Source organism: Polyodon spathula, chromosome 5 (genome assembly GCF_017654505.1).
Source record: "Polyodon spathula isolate WHYD16114869_AA chromosome 5, ASM1765450v1, whole genome shotgun sequence".
NCBI lineage: Eukaryota > Metazoa > Chordata > Actinopteri > Acipenseriformes > Polyodontidae > Polyodon > Polyodon spathula.
The window spans coordinates 28015551-28032314 of record NC_054538.1 but is presented as its reverse complement, the minus strand read 5'-3'; the positions used below and the strand labels follow the sequence as shown (position 1 = coordinate 28032314).

The 16764-nt window shown below is 36.3% G+C and overlaps 1 protein-coding gene across 2 annotated transcripts; it reads right to left on the bottom strand.

The window, feature by feature from the left end:
- Positions 1-86: 86 nt before the first annotated feature.
- Positions 87-13396, bottom strand: hsf2 (heat shock transcription factor 2). 2 transcript variants are annotated; one of them, XM_041250201.1, is made up of 13 exons: positions 13208-13396; positions 12488-12596; positions 12059-12186; positions 8736-8860; positions 6535-6610; positions 6248-6309; positions 5919-5979; positions 5112-5257; positions 4404-4670; positions 3819-3924; positions 2159-2215; positions 1662-1725; positions 87-1173 (listed from the first exon to the last, which is right to left on the bottom strand). In XM_041250201.1, the coding sequence occupies exons 1-13, from the start codon at positions 13298-13300 to the stop codon at positions 890-892; spliced, it is 1578 nt and encodes a 525-aa protein (XP_041106135.1). In that variant the 5' UTR covers positions 13301-13396; the 3' UTR covers positions 87-889. The 2 variants fall into 2 exon arrangements, with proteins under 2 accessions (XP_041106135.1, XP_041106136.1); XM_041250202.1 differs by lacking the exon at positions 12488-12596 and having other exon boundaries at positions 13208-13392.
- Positions 13397-16764: the final 3368 nt, after the last annotated feature.

Genomic DNA, 16764 nt, shown 5'->3' with positions numbered 1-16764 from the left:
AGGAACTCTCTGACACCATTGTGAATTATATTCTTTAAGTCAAGCCCATACCCATAAAAACAGATGCATGTGTAGGACAGACAAAATTAAAAAAGACCAGCAGTTTATTGTGAACCACGTCGCATCAAGTAGCAGTGGATGTATACAGGATGACAACATCAAAAGCAAAACATTTAATTGTTGGCCCATTATATTTCCAAATAATGAAAAACTAGGACACAGAACTTACAAAGGAGGAACGAAACTAGATACAGGCACTACCATTTCTTTTGTAAACTTACAATATAAAATCCAGTAACAACATTTTAAACTGTTTTTCAGGAGCTTTTACAGCAAAGTAATAAATAATTCATATAAAAAGTAATAACATGTCAACCAGCAACAGAAAATGTCCATTACCACACTGAAATTGTACAAGCTGGGGAGATTTTCTGAATTGTCATGTTAACCTAGAATGAAAGACACAGTACTCAGGCTAACATTTTACCTTTGTCCTATGGAATTTAATGAATATGAAAAAGGATATTTTACAACCTCCTTTTTTTTCCCCCTTGGGATAATATTTATAAATACAGCAATTTTGCCTAAAAAGGATTTCATTGGCACTCACTGCTGGTAACAATGAACAGCAATGTACTGTACATACCATTACTACCAATCTGCAAAACAAAATCGCTCAATTATGTAAATTGGCTAGGTTTGACATTTGTGAAGGTAGGTTACATCAGCTATGGCCTGGAATTAACAGTACATTTATTTGCAAAATCAAATAATGAAAAAAATATATACTACTCTTAGTATTTGCACAGAAAAGTACCAAAAGATACTAGCAAATACACAGTTCATCATTTTGATGAATATTTACAAGCAGCATACCCTCACTCTTACTTCACATTTCCAAAATAGGTGTTTCTACAGGACTCAGTTCACATAAATTGAACAGAGTTGCTTCAGTGGCTTCAGCTTCAGTCAGGGGCTCCAGCCTAATCAGCTTGCTCCGAGAAGTTTCCTCCAATTCAAAAGTGGTGTCAAGAATATCACTTGATTCTTTAGGGTGCAGCAACTGTGATTCACTTAATTCAGGAATGAGAGTGTTTGTTTCAGAGATCAAAGTGGAACATCCATCCAGGAAAGCCATGTGGGGACAGGATTTGTACTGGATCAACTGTTTATCTGAAGGAATAGTTGTTACAGTAGAACATAGATCACTACTACAGTATACCCCACTTAAATATATGTCACTTACAGACACCCACACATCACTATATTGCACTCATCAAATAAAGACAAGGCTAGATATTTCAGAGGCATTAACAGTTGCTGCCACTTCTTGGTACTAAACGACTTGCTGTAGTTCAGTTTGACAAGGTCTAGCTCCAAATCACCATTGACCAACTCGCAGGAAGTAATTAGATACAAGGAAGAAACAGATTTGTATTTAATATGCAGTGTTTGACTTCAGTGTTTTTTGTCTTGCTGATTTAAGGCAAGAAAGGGGACCAGTGTAAATGCTGCCAATCCTAAGTAGAGGTAAACCCTTAGTTAGTACTCCTTTATTAAAAGCATTACTTATTTCCTCAAAGCATACTTTTGTTAGCATTATCATTTAAACTATAGCTAAGAATCCTACTGGTTATCTTTACTATATATTATCAACTTACCAGCATAGGTTTCAGAATTGTTGTTTTCTTTGGACATTAAGTCATCCTTAGGAGGTTCTGTCCCCTAAAATTTTCACAGTAAACAAACATTAAAACAGACAGATTGCCTCAAGCAACATCACATTATAGAACTAACATCCCAATGAAACATGATTAGACACTGAATTTTAATTAAAAATATTTAAAAAGCAAGCAGCACAGCAATACATGACACATGCACAGTGCAAAAACAATGAAAATAAAAATTTCAGGTACGTTATTTAAACAGCTACTTAATCTTTAAGTGCTTTTATATTTTGCCGAGGCCAAATTGGGCCATCTCATTACATTTAGGGCTCTAGAATGTGGCTATACAATGTGCACCAGGACACAACAGTGTGAAAGATTGCTTATTCTAATTGCAGGAATGATTATTCTCAACTATATGTCACTACAAGATACAGTATAGGATACTGCTATGTTTTCTGACACATCGCAAGTTATGGATTGCAACTCACATTTGTAGTGCAGATGTTAAAATCGCTTGTGTTCACCTGGCAATTTGGATTGAAGAGCTGGGAGGGAAAAATTAAAAGATTGTAAGCAAAATAAGCAACTTATAATTGTTTATTGTAAGCAATACCTACACCACACCTCAAAAAATTGGATTAAAGTAAAAAAAGGCAATGCCAGGACCTGCGTCATCCATATATCAAAATAGCAGTCTTTATTGTTCATATACACTGAACAAAAATATAAAAGCAGCATGTAAAGTGTTGGTCCCATGCTTCATGAGCTGAAATAAAAGATCCCAAAAGTTTTCCATACGCACAAAAAGCTTATTTCTCTCAAATTTTTTGTGTAATGCTCCGTTAGTCAGCATTTCTCCTTTTCCAAGATAATCCATCAACCTGACAGGTGTGGCATATCAAGAAGCTGATTAAACAGCATGATCATTTCACAGGTGCACCTTGTGCTGGGGACAATAAAAAGCCACTCTAAAATGTGCAGTTTTGTCACACAACACAATTCCACAGATGTCTCAAGTTTTGAGGGAGCGTGCAATTGAATGTTCATTTCTCTACCAAAAGCCACCTCCAATGTCGTTTTAGAGTATCTGGCAGTACGTCCAACCAGCCTCACAACCGCAGACCACGTGTAACCACGCCAGGCCAGGACCTCCACATCTGGCTTCTTCACATGCGTGATCGTCTGAGACCAGCCACCCGGACAGCTGTGGGTTTGCACAACCAAAGAATTTTTGCACAAACTGTCAGAAACCGTCTCAGGAAAGCTCATCTGCGTGCTCGTCGTCCTCACCAGGGTCTTGACCTGACTGCAGTTCGGCATTGAAACCGAATTCAGTGGGCAAATGCTCACCTTTGATGGCCACTGGCACGCTGGAGAAGTGTGCTCTTCACGGATGAATCCCGGTTTCACCTGTACCGGGCAGATGGCAGAGAGCGTGTATGGCGTCGTGTGGGCGAGTGGTTTGCTGATGTGAGCGTTGTGAACAGAGTGCCCCATGGTGGAGGTGGGGTTATGGTGTGGGCAGGCATAACCTACCAACAATGAACACAACTGCATTTTATTGACGGCAATATGAATGTACAGAGATACCTTGACGAGACCCTGAGGCCCACTGTTGTGCCAGTCATCCACGCCATCACCTCATGTTTCAGCATGATAATGCACGGCCCCATGTCGCAAGGATCCGTACACAATTCCTGGAAGCTGAAAATGGCCCACTTCTTCCATGGTCTGCATGCTCACCAGACATGTCACCCATTGAGCATGTTTGGGATGCTCTGGATCGACGTGTACGACAGCGTGTTCCAGTTCCCGACAATATCCAGCAACTTCGCACAGCCATTAAAGAGGAGTGGGACAACATTCCACAGGTCACAATCAACAGCCTGATCAAATCTATGCGAAGGAGATGTGTCGCGCTGCATGAGGCAAATGGTGGTCACACTAGATACTGATTTTTTTTTTAAGGTATCTGTGACCAACAGATGCATATCTGTATTCCCAGTCAAGTGAAATCTATAGATTAGGGCCTATTGAATTTATTTCAATTGACTGATTTCCTTATATGAACTGTCACTGTAATTGTTGCATGTTGCGTTTATATTTTTGTTCAGTGTAATTTTAGGTTTGTGCTTAAAATTTGCTTACATCGAGCAGGAGATCAGGATCAATACTGAACTGTTTCCCGTGCAACATGGCCTGGAAATCTTCTAAGCTACAGTCAATACTGTCCAAATAGTCCATCAGTTCAACTCTGTAGAAACAAAGAAGCTCTCTTTACACACTTCATGATAAAAAAGGTAATTAGGAACAAACATTAGTACACCACTGTATAAAGAACCAACCAACAAATAACTCCAAAACAATTTACACACACTTTCAACTACATGTCTTGAGTCTAAACAGTAGAGTGGTATGTGAGCATCATGCACAACAAGCATTTCTGTAACTAATTTTCCAAAATAATTGGAATAAGGCTACTTCTTGAGCATCACATGTGCGATTGAAATTAGTTTGGTTGCAATGGATGCCCATGTTAATTACCAGTACTACTGCTAAATTCAAACTGAAGAAACAATCAAGAGTGTTGGACACAGCAATATTAAGTAATCTGTTTACTGTCAAACTACTGCACCTTATTGTGTAGCCCAATCTAGCATTAACTCTACTACCTGGTGATTGCAGTGAACACAGCATTGTTTTAAAAGACTGGAAATACCAAACTCTACTTACTTGCCCAGAAGACTAATATTCTGTGAAAGGGCTCCATTTTCATTTAGAATTAAATCCATCATTTTCACAGGATCTTCCGAACTAAGTGCAGGCTGTTTGTTTGTTTGGAGAGCACTGCTGGCCAAGGGAGTACTTTCAGAAATGGCTGAAGAAGTTTCAAGAGTCTCAGCTGTAGGTAAGCTTGTTGACTTTTCACTTTTTTCACCGTTCACAATTACCACGTCATCACAACTGCCATCTTCCTCTTGAATGGTTTCAACCATGTTACTGAGACAAAAGGAAAAACAATTTCATTCTTTCAAACGCTATGAAAACAGATTTTAGTACTTAAACCAGTTTTAAAAATCTAATCTCTACAATACTTTGATGGTGATAAACACTCACAAGGATGCATCAGTACATCTATTGTTAACAGACTGCAGCAGGTGTTCAGGGTTAATATTGCTCTTTAAAAAGGTCAATCATATCTGCAGATCCTTCATAACAACATTCAATCAGTGAGTGAGAGGCAGTATAGGTATGTTTCTTCATTTGAAGATAGTCAAAAAATGTTAGCCATTTTCAAGGGTGAATGCTATTGCTTTCAGTGGGGTTCAAAAAATGATTTTATAAATGTAACGGAATACTACACAGGAATGCAACAGCTATTAATGTGTCTGTTCCTAAAGTTAGCCTCTAAGCAAGAAAATTACTTTTATTGAGACCTACGTTGTATTTTTGATCTCCTGATTTCTTTGGGTGGTGCCCTCCGGCTTTTTTAAGTCTTCTGCAGCATCATCAGTAATATCACAGATAGCAACATCATCAGAGGTTCCCTGTTTTTTCTTTAAACCACTGAGGCTGCTGGTAGAACCCTAAAAGACACCATACATATTGTTAGCATTTGCATAATTTTCTGCAAATGCATCTCCTGGGGCATGATGTATGGCATATCTAAAGTGAAGATGATGGATGTGACAAAAAGATTTGTATCTGATATGGCCAAAGTTTAAAACAATGCATCAGTGATGCTCACGGACATCGATAAAAATGTAGCAACTCAAAGCATTATGTCTTTATCCTTCAGAATTCAAAATGTCATAAAACCCCATAATGGCAACAACAAAACAAGCTACATACAGGTCAAAGCGAAGGCTACTGTTAGTGTTTCCATAACAAACAAAAACTTGCCTATGATATATTTAAAGGAGTTGGAGGCAGCATGTTTACAATATATATCTATCCCCTCACAGGATACTTGATGATTATTGGATCATTTCTGACAGCACTGAAGAATATACCACAGTGCAGATGTGGATAAGAGGACTAAGGAACTGATTATTTTTATTTATTTATTTTAATAGCGGTACTTTAAAAATGTATTGAAACATGAAAATCTCCCAAGTCATGTTTTTTTATAGTTGTACCGTCACACCATATACATCCATTCTCAAAATGTAACTATGTTTTAGCTTGTAAGAAATAACTAGTGTAAATCTAGCAATGTGCGATAATTGCTTCAGTGGATTCAACAACCTCCTCATAAACCTGATGGATGAATTTTGATTTGCTTCCATTGTTGTTCATCAATAAAGGTCTGGAAAAAGCAAAAGGGAAAATATTCAAAAGTCACTCATGTTATATTTCAATGTTGTTAAAAAGTGAAAGAGAAAAAATTTTTTTTTAAAAAAATCGAACAAAAAATGAAAGACCTTGAAAATGCTCTACTTCCTAAAAAGCATGTTCTTTAAAAGTACCGGTGTTTACTGTCAAATATCAAGAAGGCATGCAAACTACAGGGAGATAACATTACTCTTTATCCCTAAACACTAGTGTTACAAATAAATCACTTAGGCTAGCCTTACCTTTTGCGCTTTAAGCTCACCACTCGGTTATTTTGAACCAATGAAATGATGAACTGTATAATCTGTAAAAAAAAAAAAAGGGTCAAAACTCAATTAACAGTTATTATACTGGTTGCAACGCAACATAGGTTTACTATAAGTATGTAAGTATGGTATACAGCAAATTCAATAAGTTTAGCTTTATTTCTGAGAACTTCTAAAACAAGTTACTAAACTATTAAATCAATCCAATGTTTCTAATCTAAATAAAAGTACCTGAACTAAAAGCAAGATTCAGTTACAGATACCTTTTTTATGACTTGTTGTTGATTAGCATGCTTCTGTCTCAGATCAGACACCTCTCTCCATAGTGCTTCATTCTCCCTATATAGCACAAGTTGAGAGCCAACTTACGTTATGCAGTAAAATATAGAAACAGCTTGGGAAGTACAGTAATGGCTTGCGACACATGTACTAGCAATTAAACACACACACATATTGGTGACCATAACTTTCTTTAAAACAAACTACAGCAATGGCAAAAAAATAAAAAATAAATAATGCATCTCCTACAATTATAGGATTAAGATTAAAAATAAAAAATAAAACACTATGAACATAATTTAGATATTTAACACCATCTAATCAAAGAAACTACAAAATGATATCGCAAAAGTCTACTGGAAGCCATAACAGTAGTACAGTATTTCATGTTAGATTTTGAAATGTCACATTTTTCAATTTGTCAGTTTTTCATGAAGTATATGGAAAACTACAAAACAATATGTAATTTAAGATGTTAACATTATTCAGCAGGTTTCATTTAGACTTTATAAAGCAAACTTAGTTAATTCTATAAGGTGATGCACAACTTTTGGTCATAGCTGGACATATCTACAAAACAAATTTAGGTGATCAGTTCTGAAGACTTATGAACCAATGAGACAAGAACCCATGCTAACCGTAAAACTTCAAATTCTCGCTGGGTCTCTAATAAGCGCCGGGGCTGCTAGGAAATATGATCAATAGATGCTGGGTCTGTTTTAAACGCTGAGTTATGAATTATAATATAATGTATGTCAGAATGGTCCAGCCAATACACACACATGCACAGCGAGCTCACCAATTTATTTTTCAGCAGCAATGAAGAGACCCTGAGGCTCAGGATGAATGATAAGAAAACTGCATTTTATTTATTTTAAAAGGTACATGTAATGCATACAGTTTTTTTTTTTTTTTTTTTTTTTTTTTTGATGACATTATTCATTTTAAAACCAGTAAGTAAAATACAAACTTGTTTTCTGAAATTAACAGGGTTGCCTTTTAGTCTATTTGTATGTGTTTTTTGTTGTTTTTTTTTTTTTTTTTTTTTTTTTGTATTAACAGTATTTCGTGCATTTGAGTCTTGCAGTGAATATTCGTATTTATCAATGTATACGTTATAAAAACAAATTTGTTTTAGTTTTCTCATAAAAGTGGTACTTGTATTGATATTACTGTTAATCTTTAAACATTTTTGAGTGGGCCTACAGTATAAACTTATTTTTCATATTAACACAGTATTTCATGCGGTTGTTTTTCAATGAAGATTTGTTGCTGGTTAATTTTTCATTGGTTGTCCATGCTTACCAATGTACACATTTTGAGGGTGAACAATACATATAATATCTGTTAATAAAGATTATACTTATTGCTTTTATTAATTTTAAAAACATGTTTGTTTTTTTAATGTGCTTTAATACCTTGTGTTCCGATATTTACAGGGCTGTCTTTAGTGGATTTTACTGTTTATTATTTTATTACCCACTTATTACCCACTGACACAACCTTTAATGATGTTGCTAGAATGCTGTAATTTACTTAAGTTGTTTCTATAAGGTTGCGTGCAGACAGCTTTTTCATGATTGTATCTGAAGTATTTGCGCCAACAGGCGCCGGGGCTATTGGCAAATATTGTAAATAAATGCCAGGGTGTTTATTTAAAGTGTTACGGTATATAGGTCTCCTAAGGTTGGGCAGGTAGTCGATTATTTGATTAAATGTTTTCAGTTTTTTATCTCCATGATCAACTGCAATACAAACTCAAGGTTCATTATAACAGGTTGCAGCTGTTTTCTTATAACTACTGGGATAATACAGCTCCATTATCACGTTTTAACCCTAAATATCAATCTTAGAAAGTATGGCTTGAGAAACTATCAAATGTGCATGATGACCTGTATGTGGATATCCTCAAGAATGTCCATATCATTCATGTGGCTCTTAAAGGGCACATAAGGACCTTTTAATTTTATTGTGTTACAGGTTCCTATGTGTTGCTACAGCTGTTTACGTAAGGTGTGTGTATTTTTATTTATTTATTTTAATTTACATTTTGACCACTTTTTTAAACTTTTAAATTCCATTCCATGCCTCAAGATGGCTTTCCATGTACCGCATGGACCTCTCAGAACTACATTTCCCATCATCCTCCTGCTCACTGGTAAATCCATCTCAATTAGATATGTACCTTTGCAATGTTGTAAGCATCAATTCAAGACCTTCCTGTTTTGCTTGCGCATTCTGGACACTGGACTGGATCTTTGTGAGGTCTTCTTGGCAAATTATGTTGTCCTCAGGTCTTGCTGAAGAAACCTACACAATTACCCAGTAAGTTTTCAATTTATTATAAGTATTACTACTTTATACTAAGAATTAAATTAAAAGAACTAAATGTGCATATGTTTCATTTTTGTATCTTTTATAGTCCCATGTTATGTGCCATTAATAATTACTTTTTACTGTTTCAGGATAGTTAACATGCAAAATACATTTCAGTAACACACATTCCCAGAATCCCCACCATGGTTGTAAATTCAAAATAAGAGCTATCAGTAAGCTGAAAACTTAATGACCATGACATAATCAGTAAGTACACAGATGTGCGGAATAAGAATTTGTTTCATGCCAACTTGATAAATGGTTCTCCATATATATGCTAAAATGTAACTGTGACATCTAGATGGATGGACTGACAGACACTCCCGTATACTGGATCTCCAGAATCTCAATAACTTATGCCAGACACTGTTAATACCAAAGTCCATAATAAAGTTCAGGTTTAGGTTCAAAACTCTTTCGCTCACCTAAAGTGCCCTTCATCACACAGGTCCCGAGTACCTCCTCAACCTACTGACCCGCTATGTCCCTGCTCACAAGCTGAGGTCCTCCGAATCTAGCCTGCTTGTTATCCCCAAGCAAAAGTGCACCACACTTGGACAGCGCTCATTTAGCTTCATGGCTCTGACTCTCTGGAACTTGCTCTCAGCTTTGGTGCATGATGCTCCCACCATCGCTCGCTTTAAATCATCTCTCAAAACCCATCTGTTTTCTCTTGCTTTCCATGCTCCTTAAGCCTGACATCTGCTATTAGCTGTTACTACTATTTCACATATTATACTATCATGTATTCTGTACTTTCCACTGTATTTAATGTATCCTGCATTGTTTTGCTTTTTTTACTGTATATCACGTATATGCATTTCTCTGTATTTGAAGTATTATGGATTTTCTTGTATTTACTACATCTTGTAAAGCGCTTTGTGATGGTGTTCCACTATGAAAGGCACTATATAAAATAAAGACTGATTGAATGATTGATAATAAATAAGAAGTTCTCCAGATATATGGAGAAATCTGTGAAGTGTCCAGCGAGGTAAAATAAAGTCACCACATATGATTAAGGAAGCATATCAGGGGGTAATAAACAGATAAAAATGCAATAATATTGCACCATTCCATGTCAAATTGGCCAATGGTCCCCACCTCGTTGTTTTAGATTCCTTTGATATCGCATATTACCTGGGAGTGTTTTAGAAAAAATCCCAAAATATTAGCTCCAACTCTCACTGAAAAAGGACCATGCTTGAAAGGTCAGATCTTTCAAAGCATGTAAGATATCATTTTGATACTCGCTGGACATACAGAACTGTTCTAGTTTGACAACATGTCAATGTATTACCTATTGGTTAATGCAATGGAGGCAAATACAGTTGTTGTCAGAAGTTTACATACCCCAATGGAAATGTATAATTTATAGAAATTTCCTGGAAACAAATAATTGTAGGGAAAAATCTTTTGTAGCAAAAGTTTTGTTTTTGTGGCGGAGGAAAAAAAGTTACAAGAAATAGATGGCATGACTAACGATTTTTGACCGTTCTTCAACACAAAATTGTTCCAGTTCATTCAAATTCCGAGGACTTCTCTTGTGCACAGCCTTCTCAAAGATTCTTTGACTAGGCCATTCCAGAACCCTGATTCTATTCTTCTTTAACCATTTTGAAGTAGATGTTGATGTGTGATTGGATCGTTGTTGTGTTGGAACTTCTAGTTGCACTTTAAACCAAGTTTTGTAGTGGAGGGTTTCAGATGATTTTTTGGTATGCTATGGAATCCAGTTTACCATGTATAGGACTAAATTTCCTGTGCCATTAGAGGAAAAAGAGCCCCATAGAAGGATATCACCACCTCCATACTCAACAGTAGGTATGGTGTTCTTTCTTTATATGCCTCACCAGATGATCTCCAAAAGTAACGACTATCAGTGTGACCAAATAGCTTGATTTTTGTTTCGTCACTCCACAAAACTTTTAACCATAACTCATATCCATCATTCTTATGCCATTTTGCAAACTTTAAGCGTTTTCCTAAGAGTGGCTTTTTCCTTGGCCTGTGACCATTGAGACCTTCACCATGCCACACCCGACCTATGGTTGAAATGGAAACCCCAGTCCCGCTTGCAGTCAATTCACTTTGAAAATCTTTGGCAGTCAATCTCGGATTGTTATTAACCTTCTTCAAAATTATTTTTGTTCTTAGTGAAAGAACCTTCTTTCTTCTAGACCGAGGGAGCGTTGTGACAGTACCATGTCTTGTACTTTTTGATAATAGAATCAGAAGTTGAAATTGGGATATTCAAATGCTTGGAAATCTTCTTGTATCCTTCTCCAGCTTTATGACAATTAATAATTCAGATAGCTCTTTATTTTTTTCCCATATTGACTTATTGGTAATGACAGCAAACCTCCTATGCCTAACCCTTTTATACTCTAAGAATGATCACCTACAATTTAGCATTTTCTAGACTTCTAGAATTAGGTTCTGCATTATCATATTGAAATTTCTAGCACCTTGTAGACAATACTATCATAGCATCAAATACTTTTGAATTAGCATTTTTTGGAGTTGCAAAAAAAAAAAAATTACTGAAATAAAAAACTGTAGAAATCTACTTCTTGCAACTTTTTCCTCATCCACAAAAACAAAACTTTTGCTACAAAAAAGATTTTTCCCATAATTATTTGTTTTCGAGAAATGTCTAAACATTATACATTTCCACTGGGGTATGTAAACTTTTGAGGACAACTGTATATATAAACGTGCACTGAAACCAATAAAAAAGCCAAATTACACTTACGAAAACCCCTGAACCACTGTAGTTATCATCTTCTCTGCAGTTATCAAACAACAAAATCTATACATGCAACATCAGTGTCACAAGTACTTCAAGAATAGAGTTAACAATTTGAGGTTCCTCCAGTGGGGAACATGCCAGAATGTAGTCTGTTTGGTGAGTAATGACTGTACTGTGCATCAGTGGCTATAAAGTGTTCCTTTAAAATATAACTAGAATGTGTTCTGTGAACAAAACCCAGTACCCCTCTGTGCCACTGCTATTCATTGACAGCACAGATTAGAAGAGTTTGTCATCACAGATTTGGTTAGATAATCTTGTGGTTCAAATACTGTAGGTGGAGATCTAGAGTAAATTAAGCCAAAATGCCTACAGTTTACCTTTCTTTTAATATTTTCCAGCAAGTCATCTTGCTCTTGCTTGAAAAATGGATGCTGAAATTCAATTGGACCATCACGTTCCTGTTTCACAATGCCTGTGTCCATATGAATAACTTTGCGAAAGCCATCTGTCCATATTTCAAACAGAAAAAACAAGAGGTTATTAACATTCATTTAACAGTTAATTTCAGTGTGCTCACTTGAAATACTCAAATTTGACTATTGTTATTAATTCTATTAAAAAAACTGTAGTTTGAAATGTTGCTCCTTTTATTTTATTATTATTATTATTATTATTATTATTATTTAGTATGTAGTTAATTTAAGACCTGGTTAATATGTCTGAAATTACATGCTTGCATTTTTATTTTACTGCCGCACAACTGAAACATTGCACACAGGTCAAGTAAAGATCTGTCAAGTACTTACACATGTTAAGCTGCCTGACAAAGCTTGCCATGTTGTTGTGCTTAAAATATTTTGGGAGTATTTCTTTGGCAAATCGCTGCTCATCCAACACAAGAAAGCTCTGGCCATTCTTTAAAAGAAATATATATATATATATCATTAGGAAAATTTATATATATATATAATTAAAACTACCATATTCATACATTCCTACCAAGAACACACCCAACAGTGTGCTACACAACCACAACAAGGATAACTATTCCATGAGAAGGGCGTGTATGTTATATTGACAATTAACCGATCGTTTTTACGAAAGGAAAGCAAGCCCAAAGTTTTAGCGCCATTGCCATATAGCTATTTTTGTATAAATGGACTGCTAACTGTCGTAACAAAAAAAAAAAAAAAAAAAATCTCTTGAAATACATCACTCAACAGTTCTGGATAGCATCTGCAGTTGTTAATCTCACATCTATACGGTATTGTGCGACACTAAACTGAGAAGCTTAAGGGCCTTCTGTGTAATGGATGAACAAGTGGACAACATATAATTAAACCTGTACTTAACTAGCACGATTGTGATCATAGCTACTTGTACCTAAGCACAGATAAGATAACTGCAATGTATTTTTCATTCCTGCGACTGATCAAATTCCAATGCAGTACAGTAGTATTATTAACAGTCGGAGTACATAAACATTATATTTTTGTTGCTGTTTTGTTTTTAGTTTTTGTTTTTACCTGGCTCCAACTGATGAATTCGTTGGTAGCGGCATCCTCGACTAAACTCCATAGCTTAGTAAGAAAAGCGGGCACATTGGAATTTTGTTTCATTTTGTTTCAGAAGACAACACGTTAGTCCTAAAATAACGACAACGAAAACAAGACAAGTTGAGTCCACATAAATGATCACATGACCATAGTCTTCCTGTGTAGTTCTCCTTATACAACCGGCGCTGATTGGTGTTCCTTTTGTTTACGTACCCATCAATCACGTGTATCAACAAGCTACACGGTACGCACACGCACTGCAGTAAACGCGACAGTCAGTGCTGCCATCCAGCGGGTAGGTTTTGATTCTGTTTTGCGACAGATAATGGTATGTGGTTGCCTCTTTTTTTGGCAGTTTTAGCAAAACGCAGCCGGGGGTGGGGGGAGTAAACCTGTGTTATGTGTGTTTGTCCTTTTAATTTCATATGGTCTTGATTTGAATTGATTTTGTTGTACACTTACTGAAATAGGCTATGGTTTCAGTTGCTGGCTTGATGTTAAAAAAAGCAAAAAAAAAAAAAAAAAAAAAAAAAAAAAAAAAACAACAAAAAAACTGCCCTCCAACTTTTAAAATTAGGGGACCATTCAAAACTGGAACTCTTTCTCCTCACCACATTACAGCAGACCACTGATATTTGCTTTTGATCTCGTGGGTGTAAAGTGGCAATTGCCTTGGTCATGGAACAGGATGATGCCCACTTACATCCAGTCTCCCTGAGCTGTCGCGGGGAGCAGCCTAGGGAACATAATTGGATATTCAAGGAAAACAATGGTAGTGTATTTAACAGCAAATATGGACTGTGAACTGAAGACACTAATTATCATTCCTGTATTAGTCATGAATAGTTGTGAAAAAGCTCCACTGTAGTAGAGTGAGCTGATTTTAGGCTAGGGAACATGAGGCATCATTGAAGCAACTTACTGCAAGTGACATTTAACAAAAATCCCAAAAACAAAAACAAAAACAAAAACTATCTAAGCTTTCTCAATTTAAGAAACTTGGTGAAAAAATGCTTACAAAGGTCACCAACAAAAAGTTACATAATTGTTGTTGTTTTTGGAATGCTTTTGAAACAATCTATAAAACAGCCTTTCCAAAAACAACAACCAAAATGATGGAACAATCTATAAAATGAGAAGGTCAAGGCTTACCACAGGTATCAGTCTGTGACACATCTTACTATGTGAGTAATGATTTACACAGCTTTCCTTGTGCATAAACACTCCTACCATAAAACACTTTTATCAGCTGCATGTTGTTTATGTACAATCCCACATTGTAGATGAAGGGAAGGAACCATTTTTCTTTTTTACTGACTTATTAAATGGAAGTGAGACTCAGAGCAGAAGCAGCAGGAAAGACCAGAAAAGTGTCTCCTTCACTACTATTAAAAAATGATTCATCTCAGATCTTATCCACTTGGAAGAAAGTTATTACCTCATACATTCAATGGCCTTTAATCATTGGTTCGTTAAATACAAAGCTTTATTTCTGCTGCACTTCAATGGTAACTGTACACTTAGGTATTACAATTTATAAAAATCTATTTAATATCTATTTAAATGATGGATCTATTTAACAACAAACTCATTGTAATATGTAATCCCTGCTTAAAATGTCTAACACAGAATGGTACTGTAGACCAATTTTATTCAAACATAACATATCAGTGACTGGGGATGAAAGATATGTGAGAGATGGTCATACCTGACACAAACAGTGCAGTACAGAAGTAAATTCCAATGTGGTTTCTGGACAGCACTTGACTGCAAAAACCTTGTCATTTCACTAGCACAGCAGCTGGAGGCCTGTGAGCAATGTGAGTTGCCAGGAGGAATCTTTTGTCATGGCATCGTTTTGCAGTGTTTTTCTTAGAGAGTGATTTGTTATTCTTGTAAGTTTGTATGTTGGCTTGCACCACCACAGTTTTCATCATCCCATATGGCTTATTGATGCCAATTGGGTGGCATTTGGACAGAACATTTTTGATGTTAAAATTAAACGGTTAACAGATAGGTAAAAAGTGATTTGGGATTAAATTGGCTGGCTGGATACTTGCTGTATGCAGCAACATGATCTCACTCTGAATCTTTGGGTTCAGCATATGCACAAGATTTTCTTTATATTTGGGCTACAAACATTTGTGCTTATTTTAGCCTTTCATAACTAAGCTCTGAATATTCATTGCTTTGGTCATCTTGCTTTAAATGTACACCCCCCCACTTCATATGATGGTGATCCAGCATCACTGATCCTGTGCGCTTCTCATCTCAAAATGCTGCATCGACACAAGTCACAGAGTACTCACTTCAGAAGACGTGGATTAAGGGCCCAACTGCTTTGTGTCAAATTAGGCATTACTTATTTCAGCAGAAAGTATATTGGGTGCCTTTCTCTTGAGCCCTTGTGTGAATGCATGAATTCCGAATCCATTGCCACTGACTGTGGATATCTTTTTTTGCAGAGGTACCAGTCAATCCTGCAGAAAATGTCTCAGAGGGAGCTGGGTTCATATTCGTCAGTTTTTTGGGGGACAGAGATCAAAAAGTTTGCTAGAATGCCATTGCGTTCTAGCGGCTCACTGTTTTCTAATTTGCTGGTGTTTTTTAATACAGTTTGAAAGCAATCCATGTCGTGCTTTGTGTTTCTCTTTGGGTGAGCAGGCTCTTTGTAACAGCTGCTACTTGAAAGCTGTCAACTTAATTATCTGTGTTCTGTACAGATTCAGCTATCTGATTATTTGAACTCTGTTACAAATCAGATTTAACATTTACTATAGTGTCTCCTCACAGGCGGGTTTGTGCTGGTAGTAGCCTTGGATGCTTTCACATGACCATGTTTCAGCTTCTTTGTCCTCGCTACTGCACATTCATTCATTCAGTGATCTGGCAGCCAGTTTAGGGCACAGGTCAAAGTAAGGATGCCTTTAGATTTTGCCTGAGTAAATATTTTAGCATCCATGTAAAACATGAAGGGTTACTTTACCTTTGCTATATTGTGTGTCCAATGAATCACATCAATATAGTTTTCAATTATATTATATTTCTATTCAGATGTAGAATTAAACCAAACATATTTCTCCATTTTAAGGAGTGTCCAACATGAGATAGAGGATTTGCATCCCTCTATAACAACCCTAATGCTCTGCTGAGAGGATTACCTACAGGGTGAACGGAAAACAGCTGACTTGTTGCTGGAAGAAACATGATCTGCATACAACATGACACCCAGGAGACTAAGCTGAAAAATATTTTGCAGAGATATATACAATACAGCATATAGCAAAGGTAAAGTAGTGCATTTCTTGCAAACACTAAAGCTATTAAAAAAAAAAAAAAAAAAAAACATTACGCTCACACAATGTAAAATTCCTTAAAACCTTCAACAATCTCAGTTGCTACTGGTGATTAAAAATACGTCATGTATAAAAATGCTGGACAGGCCTGGTTATGGCTGCAAGAGGAGACTTTGAAAGAGGGGTGATTGTTGGGGCGCATTTGGCAGGAGCTTCAGTGACCAAGACAGC

Excerpts from the sequence above, each read along its gene's own strand:
- hsf2 (XM_041250201.1), bottom strand. The coding sequence starts at position 13,300 with ATGAAACAAAATTCCAATGTGCCCGCTTTTCTTACTAAGCTATGGAGT. Across the intron at positions 6,611-8,735 it reads ATGCTTACAACATTGCAAAG|GGAGAATGAAGCACTATGGA; the intron begins GTACATATCTAA and ends TGTGCTATATAG. Across the intron at positions 1,726-2,158 it reads TTAACATCTGCACTACAAAT|GGGACAGAACCTCCTAAGGA; the intron begins GTGAGTTGCAAT and ends TGAAAATTTTAG.